Source organism: Solanum stenotomum, chromosome 4 (genome assembly GCF_019186545.1).
Source record: "Solanum stenotomum isolate F172 chromosome 4, ASM1918654v1, whole genome shotgun sequence".
Lineage (NCBI taxonomy): Eukaryota > Viridiplantae > Streptophyta > Magnoliopsida > Solanales > Solanaceae > Solanum > Solanum stenotomum.
Window position 1 is genome coordinate 33449277 of NC_064285.1, and position 10936 is coordinate 33460212.

A 10936-nucleotide genomic window follows, 5' to 3' on the forward strand; every position below is an offset into this window, starting at 1 on the left:
TTTCATTTTGGGACTTTCATTTATAATATACTAAGTCAAAAATAGAATTACTAAAATATCAATCAAAAGTTTATTAAAATTTTTACCCCTTAATCCTATAATATCTTTTATGTTATTATTGTACCTAAAATTAAATATATGTTGCAAATTGTATGGTGAATTTATATTATTAAATTGTAGTAAGTTATTATTATCAAGAAGACAAAAAGAGCGTAATTGTATTGTTTAATTACTAATCCATGAAATACAGTCAGGCATCATGGATGTACCTTTAATTCCTTACTACTAGCTAGAATCAATTGCATGTCTCTCCATTCTTCAATATATCATTTGAGCTTTCTACAGAATTCTAGGCAAACTTTTGGTTTATAAATACCATGTGCATGAGGTAAAATTATTATTGGCAAATATAGAAGCTAATTCGCTTTTCAGAGCTCAGAAGAAAAAAGAAACGAATTTCATCAATTACATTAAAATGCTTAAGCATGGAGATCGTCGATTAAGGTAGAAGATTGTAGTGGAGTGTTCTCTTGCTTTCCTAAGGGTTTAGGCGTAGTGATATCTGTCGTAGTAGTACTTTTATTCTTGTACTGTCTTGCTTTTGCTTTGTACCACCAATTGGTTTTATTATGTTTCGATTATTGCACTTTTTTCATGTTCTTGTTATTGTTTTCATTATAGTTGTTATATTAAATTATATTCTCTTCACTGTCATTTTTTTCTTTTTCATATTTACTCTGATTTGCTCTACTCGACTGAAGTTGAGGGTCTTCTGAATTGAAGTAAGGTCTGTGCACACCCTACACTCCCTAGAAGGATTTCACGACATATGTTATTATTATAAAAGAAATAGTTATAAAATCAGACAACAAATTTAAACGTTTGGGCTGAATTGATAAATGTACATCTATTTTGCTTTGTTAGCAAGTTTTGTCGAGAAATATGTTTATTGATCATGTTTCATTAGTTATCGATAATTTTTAAGATTTCTTTTGTCTTTAAATTTCAATTCTTTTAGTTAATTTAGTATTTAGAGGTATTTACATGCATTTACAGTAATCAAGAGCATGAAATTCAATCGACATATATTTCTATATACCATTATGGGGCTATATGATATTGATTTTCTTCACGTATTTAGTGTTAGATGGTAACTTTGTTTGTCCTCTTTTTTGAGTTTATTTCTATTTAGCAAATAAATATCTAAAGTCATGAATTACAGTAAATACAATACAAGTTCAAATTTTATATCCACAAATTTTAAATGGTGTCTCCGTATCATAACGACAAATATTTTCTCAACGGACATAATTTTTAAAACACATTTTTGATTTATTATTTTGTTACACAAATATTATAATAAAATTTGAAAATATATAGGCAACGCATGTTCCATGTAATTAGTATATATATATATATGTTATGGTGTGTGAAGTAATGAATGTAATGTCAAGCATCGCTGGTAAATTGTCTCTATTTTTGTCAGAAATAAGTATTATCTTATTCTGGAGAAAAATATGATGCATACTTCGTTATACATAATTTGCAAATTATAGGATTTGTCAGTGCAATTACTTCTCTCTCATGGTCTGTGCCTTTTGTTTTTCCTCTTTAAACTTGTAGCTTCTGAATTCCGAATATGGATAACTTATTGATTCAATATTTATTTTCTATCTATAATCTATATGAATAAAGTTTTGTTTCTTTTATTTTTTGTGTGTTTTTTCTCTTTTAGACTTCACCAATCTAATTTTTATGAATTTTTTTTTATCATTATCGTAAGTCTGTATTATTATTTGGCTCAAATTAGTCATTTGTGACTTTATTGAAAGTGTGTTAACTACTAAACAAAGTTAAAAAATTACCAATAATAGCTTCAAAGGAATTGATTTACTGATGGTACGTTCGAAGGAGTTGCTTTTAAACATTACAATGTGCCCGTCATTTGGTGTTTCTTGATGCACATTAAAAAAAATATTACTCACTTCACACGATTTGCACAAAATTTTAATTGTTCCAACAAATCTATAAAAATTTACATGAAATACACGTGTCCCGAGATTAGTATATATAATAAGTACAATCGTTTGATACCTCAAAATGTCGAAATACAATAGAGAAGGGTGAAAATATAAAATACAACAAGAGCAGATGAATATATATCGAGAAAGGTGGAAATACATCATATACAATTGTCTAACACCTTAAAAAAATATAAAAATATAGAGAGAGAGTGAAAATACAAAATAGATTGGGAGAGGGGGCAAGGAGAGAGACGATGTAATTTAAAAGCAAGTATAAGTAGAAGAAATACAGTGGTGTGACACCTCAAGATGTTTAAAAATAGAGAGAGAAAGTGGTGGAAATTAAAGAAATACTATATATATGGTTGTGAAATTGGAAATTGCATTGCCCAATGTTGATTTATATGGTTGACGTGGAATGATGTGGTATGCCAAAACCTCTAGGAACGCGCGCAACATCCTCCAAACACTCATTCAATTCAGTTTTTGATCATTTTGAAAAAAATGAAGAATTTTGGTTGAAATCTTGTGTTCAATGTAACGTTCACTCTGTTAACTTTGATATATCCATTCTATTTTTCTCGAAATTAATTTGTTTGTGCAATGTATGCATGCGCAGATGGTAACGAGTGTAGGAGGAAGAACGGCATCGAGGAGAAGCTTGTCAATGACAAGCTTATCCTCCCATCCGAAAAAGAAAACAACAGTCAGTAATGCTGGGGGACTCCCTGTGTCTCCTCATCGGAAATCTCTATTCTCTTCTCGTTCCATGTGTGTTTTCTTTTCATTGCCTCATTACATATATATCTGCAACGTAATTTATTGGATGAGCACATAAATCTTTATTTTCATCAACTTGTTATCGTAGCTACATTCTCATTTAGATGGTTGAATGTAGTATTGGTCCTCCCATTGAACCATATATGTATATAATGTAGAATTTGCCTCTGGAGCTTGTAATTTTGGGAGCTGCTGATGTCATTGCTTCACGTTCGCCTATTAATAATTTTGGAAAAGTCTGTCCCAAGATTGATTAAATTTCTGATGTATCCGTAAAAGATGTTACCTATTATAAATATTGCTTAAATGACAATGTAGAAATTATAAGCTTCGGCATTAAATGTATTGCAATTGCAAATTAGCTAATATTGTAGCCAGTAAGAGGGTCTATATCTGGACTTCATTGCCTTATTGAACACTTCAGATGGGTGGTATCATACGCTACTAGAAACAAAGGTTTCTTCGCATGAAATTTGTGCTATAGAATATGATTTGCCCATTCATTTTTAAACTAACCAACTCCAGTGGGAAAACTGCGTTGTAGCAAATAGACTCTCACTAAAATAGTGGGAAGCTTCCTAATTTTACCATATGAAATAATTACTATTTTTTCCTTTTCACAATATGCATGGGAATAACCACTTAAACATTTTTCAGTACGAATTCAATGGGAAAATGGTGACTTTTAAGTAGTGATACTTCCATTAAGATTTTCCAAAGGACATGGGAAAGCTGCTTGAAATTGTATCGAACTTCATACACTAGCTGCATTAAATCACCAAAATTCAACACAGACTACATGTAATGTTTCTGCCGATTTGTGCAGTTGGTGAATGATAAAATTTTATTTTATTTTTTTGCCTTGCTTCTTCTGTTTTAGGGTTCTTTAGTCATTTAAGTATATTCACTTCTTTAGACCTAAGATGTTGATCAATCGAGCGAAAACCTCTTTTATGCAAGTCATAGCCAAGAGATTTCCTTGCTAGTAAATATACTTGATTTTCTAAAATCATATGGGATTACGTACTTGCTAACTTATATAATCATAGGCTCGGATTTACTTGTGTATTACTTTTCAAATTAGATGATTGCTTCTCTCTGACATATGAAACAGGGGTTTGACTGGAGAGAGGACAGTGAAGAGACTCCGGCTTTCTAAAGCTCTAATGGTACCTGATTCTACAAGTATTTATGATGCTTGCCGCAAGATGGCTGCTCACAGAGTTGATGCTTTATTGTTGACTGACTCGAATGCATTACTATGTGGTATATTGACGGATAAGGTTAAACTCAATCATGCTTTTCACTCAGTAGTCTCAAGTATAAGTTGATATAGTTGACTTACTCTTCCTTTGTGTAATCGTGTTTCTTTCTTCCCGAAGGATATAACAACCAGAGTTATTGCAAGTGAAGTCAATATTCAGGAAACACCCGTTTCAAAGGTTATGACAAAACATCCCATTTTTGTGCTTTCAGACACACTTGCTGTAGAAGCATTGCAGAAAATGGTGCTAGGTTGGTGTATTTGAAATAACGAAATGTATTAATTTTTTGCAACTTTATGCTACATCTCACTCTGAGTATGGTTGGTTACTTACTCACTGTAGGAAAATTTAGACATTTGCCAGTTGTAGAAAATGGTGAGGTCATTGCTTTGCTTGATATAGCAAAATGTCTTTATGATGCTATTGCTCGCCTTGAAAGGGCAGCAGAGAAAGGAAAGGCAATTGTAGCTGCTGTTGAGGGAGTTGAAAAAAACTGGGGAGCATCTGCTTCTGGTTGGTTGTCGAACATTTTGTCTTGTGTTACTGATGACTTTACCCAGTTCATGTGACTCATTGATGCTCATTGCAAGTGACATTTGTTAACCTTTTTTCAGGTTCTGATTCATTTATTGAAACCCTTCGGGAGAGAATGTTTCGGCCTTCACTCTCTACAATCATTTCTGAGAATCCAAAGTAGGTAATATCTTCACTTTTAATCTCCTAAAGAATATAACAGAAAATAGATTTTCTGCAAGTCACCAGCCATTTTTTACGGTGTTTCCAGAACTGTTACAGTTGAACCAAACGATACTGTTTTAGACGCAGCAAAAAAGATGTTTGAATCTCAAACAAGCTCGGCTATTGTGGCTGTTGATAAGAAACCACAAGGAATTTTAACGTGAGTATTCTCCCCATATTAACAAGCCAAACTATGTATAGTGTTGTAATGAATGGCATGCTAACCACCAAAAAGAGATTCCTCGCGGTCTCTGCAGTTCAAAGGACATACTGATGCGAGTCATAGCACAAGATCTTTCACCAGAGTCCATTCTTGTTGAGAGGGTATGTAGTTACTCTTGTATATCAGTCTTCTTACAATAATAATTAATTCAAATCAAAGAAATTGACAACTTCTGTATTATTTCTTTACTGCTTTTTATTCTTTGCTTCATATGTTTGGGTGTTAGAAGAAAACTTGATCCCTGAAAACTTTCATACTTAATGACTTACGTCATCCATCCAGGTAATGACTCCCAATCCTGAATGTGCTACAACAGATACATCTATTGTTGATGCTTTACATACAATGCATGACGGGAAATTTTTACACCTACCTGTAATTGATAAAGGTAGGCAGCATTGACCTTTCAGTGTACATTTTACAAGTGTTTATCATCTTTTCCTGATCTTATTACATTTGCTGCAGATGGAATTGTAGTTGCTGTGGTTGATGTGCTTCATATCACTCATGCAGCTGTAGCCACGGTAAGGCATGCAGCAGACACACATGTTACTTTTTCGTGACAGATTCCAAATGTTGTCGCTATGCATTTCTAGTATCTTTCAACGAGTTTAGAATCTCCAGAAAGTATCCACCTCATCATGTCTCTACTTTAGCTAGCACTGAACGCACACGCACTTGCTCATGTAAATTTCTCAAGATCATGCACTCACAATTGGTCTTGTCTGGGAAAATGTTAACCAGTAGGGAATTACAGTGTGAGGAATTGTACCCTCAACAACAAGGTGGTAGTTTAGGTAGCCGACCAAATGATAAGGTACAATGATTCCCCTATTAAAATATGAGATTGCAGTAAGCTTTGTCTGGATTTTTTAGGCATTTGACATGAATAAAATATTTACCATCTGTGTTGCTCCGACTCTTAAAAGATGTTGTGTGTGCGTAAAATCCTTCAAAAGTAGTCCATTATTGAAAAATCCAACACAGGTGCGACAACATTTCAGGAGAGTCCAAACAACACGACAAATAACCAAGTTTCTAAATAAGTAGTCCGTCCCTTCAGAGACATTCCCTAAAGTTGGATATTTTTGTAAGAGAAGCATATAATTGAAAAATAGGAAAAAGAAATATGTTTTCCCTACGCGGGAGTGCATCCGGAAAAGTCGCCCTCCAACGCAGATACCAGACACCGGGTGGAAAACCAAAATAAAGAACGACTACGAGGACTTAGAGCCTTAATTACAGGTTCATATTAACCTAGTACCTTTGGCTAATATTTTGTTTGTCTATTCTGTCCGTCATATATAGGTTATCTGCCTCTTTTAAGCCTATGAGCGGACAAAAGTTAATGGAGTTCATTTCATATTTTGTTGAAATATATGTATAGAATTAAGCTTGGTTGAATGTTGTCTGCTTGAGGATATTAACTCTTGCTACTGATTATGGCCTTTCTGGATGTGGTGCTAGTTTTCAACTGTCTTGTTTCTGTAACGGGCTAAATCATCATGTATGTTAGTTTCCCATATAAATATTGCTGAATATCGATATTTTCTTAAGAAATGGAATTATGTCTACACATAACATATTATGTCTTCTTGTTACCCAAGCTTTATATATTCGTTATCTACTGCTCACTAACTAGGTGGGAAATACTTCTGGAGTGAATAATGAAGTTGCAAATACTAGGATGCAAAAGTTTTGGGATTCAGCTATGGAATTGTCTCCAGATGATGAGGAAGAGACACGAAGGTTAGAAACTTCCTTCGGTATTATATCGGTGTTAATTACAAAATTTTATAGTTAACTCGAACACTCATTTATATGACATGATGTCAGCATTTCTTCCTTGAAACTGGCTTCTGAAGGGGCAGAATTGAGAAGATGTATTTCTTATCCTTCGTCAAGCCTGCCTAATACTTTTTCATTCAAGATTCAAGACAGAACAGGAAGGATGCACAGATTCAACTGCAGTATGTTATTTTCAATCTTAATAAGAACTTGTCATAGATATATGACCTTGAAATATATACAAATCAGTAAAGGTGATGTTTTGAGTTGCATACTTATTCAGACATCGGGAGCATGAGAGATCTGATAACAGCAATTATTCAAAGAGTGGGGGATGACATAAAGCGGAAGAACCTTCCTCAAATTCTGGTGGGGATTGGTTGTAATTGTGCATGTGTTTCTCCTGACTTGATGATATAATCATTGGTAATATATACCCTGTTGCAGTATGAAGATGAAGACCATGACAAGGTTGTTCTAGCAACAGAAAGTGATCTCACAGCTGCAGTTGACCATGCAAGATGTGCAGGTTGGAAGGTATATATATATGGATCAAATTGAATATTCCTTAAATCACTACTCAGAGCTACATTTAATTAACATGATATGATGTAATGAGAGAAATGATGAACTTCAACAGGGATTAAGATTGCACTTAGACTATTCAGGAAAGAATGGGCGTAGGAAGGGTTCAAGCTCCAACAGTTTGGATACACAATCTGCATGGGCTTCAGCTTACAGTGCCGTAGTAGCTGGTGCTGCATTAGTTGCAGGTTTAGGCGTAATAGCATTCCTAAGGAGATCTACTAACTAATTATTATTTCACAAATTAAATACATTTCCCATCTCCCGTACATTTCACAAATACATTTCCCATCTGCTTTAGCTTTTTAATACATAACTGCACGAAAAGTTTTATCATGGTAGAGGCAGGGGCGGACCTACATATAGCGTTGTGGGTGCTCGAGCACCCATTGACCTCGACGTAAAGTTTACATAGGTATACAGGAATATTAACAAAAGTGATATATAAAACTAGTGAGCACCCACGACATTAAGTCTGCTATGGCGTGTTGGTTGATAGTTGGGTGCTGAAGGTTCTTATTTTCGGCAGACGAGGGATCGATTCCCGTCTAAGGTACCCTTTTTTCCTATTTTTCTTCTTCTAATGTTCTCATTGGTGATTAGTTTGTCCAGTTTTAATTTCTCCTCGTTAGTTTCTCTTGACCTTTTGTTTTTTTTTCTTTTACTATTTTCCTTTTTCTAATTTAATTTTAGATAAATGAAAAGGAAAATATAAAATTATTAATTTATTGTAGAAAAAATATAAAATAGAAAGAAGCTTTTAAAAGATTTCAATAAATTACCACTCATGAAGGCTTGAACAATTCTAAATTATGAGTATTGTTTTTAAATAAAAGAAGCAAAATATACCTATGAGTGAACTTTCTTGTCCATGAGTTATATCACAAATGAATTTTATAATAATATTGGCGTAAATTTATAATGTTATTTAATATTTCATACATAGCATTTAATATTCACAAGTGTTAGCAGTGACATTGTTAATCATATCCACTCCAAAATATGTAATTCGATGGGTACATTTGTTATTTGTGACTAGTTTTCTTTCATAACGGTGATACTAATTGTAATGATTTCACTACCATGTTTTTACTTATAGAAAAACACTATTGCAATCAAATAGTTCTACACATATACAATTGCATGCTATGTAATTAGTAATAACTTTATGCCAAAATATAAAAAGTTAAGCACCCACTGTCGCAAAATCCTAGATCCGCCACTGGGTAGAGGCACAACCAACAACTCTACTTTAGGGCCAGTTGTGAGCAGAAAGGTGGACGTAAGGAGTATTTTAGAACCGATAGATGGATGGAGGGTAGTTTTGTACCAATTCAAATACTTGAGGGGCATTTTAGGCCCTTCTCCATTTTTTTATTATTAACATGAATAAAGTAATAATAAACAATGATAAAATCATTAAGTATGTCTCAAAACTACTTTAGTGTGGAATTGCAATCAAAATACCCCAAAAGGCCTGGTGATAAGGGTGTACATAGGTCACGTTGGATTGAATTTTTCAATACCATACCAAATTAATTGTGTCGATTTCTAAATTTATAGACCAAAGCAAATCAATAAAAGTGGAATATTCAACCTTGGATTCTTCACATTTTTTGTTAATTAAGTCTCCAAACATAACATATAACTTGTACTTCAAATTTTTCCTTTGAATCATAGTAAGATACAACGAAAATATGAGATAAGTGATGTCATTGTACTAAAACATTTAACAAAAATATAGTTAAATCATATAATAAAACATTGATAATTAATATGTCATGTAACACCCCATAAGTTTTCAACATTTAAGATAGCAGCTTTATAGTTGACGATTGATTTATCGTATATCTTGTCAAGTGTCAACCATCATTGAGATGTCAGAAGAATAATGATAATTAGATGGTTATATCAAGGAATGACTATATAAAGTCACTTGAAATTCAGAGACGGAAGTTAGAGGCTAAAGGGAGTCTTGAAACAAAAATCTCAAGCGATGAATTTACTATAAGAGTTTTGATATAATTTATTTTATGGGCTAACTTAGGATGAGAATTACTCCCAATATATAAGGATTAAAATACCTATAGCATGTCAAATTAATGCTAGAAAAAGAAATAGTAAAATTAGAAGATAGTTTAACCGCTATGATAAGAATAACAAAAGAAAATGAAGAGAAAGATAGAAAAACGGAAATTGAAAAAATAAAACAACAAGCAAAAAAGGAAGTACAACAATTAGAGGAAATAAAAAATACTAAAATAATAGAACTAGAAAAAGAGTTAGCAGTATTAAAAGAAATGTATGAAATTAATCAGAAAGAAAAAGAACAAAAAATAGAATTAGCAAATGAGATAAATAAATTAAGGAAAAATTGCAATTAGAAGAAGAACTAGATGAAAACAACCAAGATAATCTACCTAAAATAAGAGTTGATGAAATAAACGACGATGATCTAGATGAACAACATTCAGAAACAAGTGAAACATATACAGAACTCTTAGAAAACATGACAAAAAATCCAGAAGTAAATACAGGTGATGTAGAAATGGATGAAAAACCCAGTACATCAGGAATAAAAAACAAAAAACTTAAATCCAAAATATTATAATGCTAACTATGAACAATATGACAGAAATAAAACTATATGGGATAAATAATTGAAAAAAAAATGGACACCAAAACCAATAACGGAACAATATAATTTCTTTGACTTGGACTGTGTAGAAGATATAAATAAAACAATCCAACTATGCATGGGCTACATATCAAAAAAACTAATAGATAATAAAATAGGAATGATAGAAACACCAGGATATATAGAAAGAATACTTATGGAACAGTAAAATTATGGTTACAAAACTTAACAAACGAAAGTTTAAATACCTTAAGAAGTAATAAAAAATTTGATGAAGAAATAGCAACAACGACTATGGAAATATTATATAAATACGAAATAGCTATAAGAAATGAATTTAGTAGTATGACAACAGAAGTAGAAGAACAAAATAAGGAAAAATTATTAATAGAAATTTAATGTCAAAATTAGCAATATGTAATATATGCTATATAGATGAATATACATGTACATTTAGAGAATATTATTATAAAGGAACATACAGTACAGAAGAAAGTAAAGAAATAAGAAAATTATATTTTACAAAATTACCAAAACCTTTTAATTCAAAAATAATAAAAGACTGGAATGAAGCAAGATTAATAGATACCTTAGGAGCTAGAATGAAATTCTTACAACGCTGGTTTTATAGAACTATGTGAAAAACATAAAGAAGAAATAAAAATGAAAAAGATATTAGTAAAAAACTTAGCATGTTGCAAAAATAAAACGGCACCCCAATTTGGATGTACAGATAGATATTATAATAAAAAAACACAGATCAAAATATAAATATAAAAAACCAAGAAAAAGATACTATGTAAAGAATTATAAAACTAAAAGACCATACAGGCCAAAGAAAAAATTAACAGAATGTACTTGTTATAATTGTGGAAAAATAGGACATATAGCTAGA

General features: G+C 32.2%; 1 protein-coding gene across 1 annotated transcript; it reads left to right on the forward strand.

The window, feature by feature from the left end:
* The first annotated feature begins 2643 nt into the window (after positions 1-2643).
* Positions 2644-7632, forward strand: LOC125862570 (CBS domain-containing protein CBSCBSPB5-like). Its single transcript, XM_049542679.1, has 14 exons — positions 2644-2795; positions 3919-4087; positions 4187-4319; positions 4412-4582; positions 4684-4762; positions 4854-4967; positions 5065-5131; positions 5313-5418; positions 5496-5554; positions 6673-6779; positions 6867-7000; positions 7102-7187; positions 7266-7355; positions 7459-7632. The coding sequence occupies exons 1-14, from the start codon at positions 2644-2646 to the stop codon at positions 7630-7632; spliced, it is 1641 nt and encodes a 546-aa protein (XP_049398636.1).
* Positions 7633-10936: the final 3304 nt, after the last annotated feature.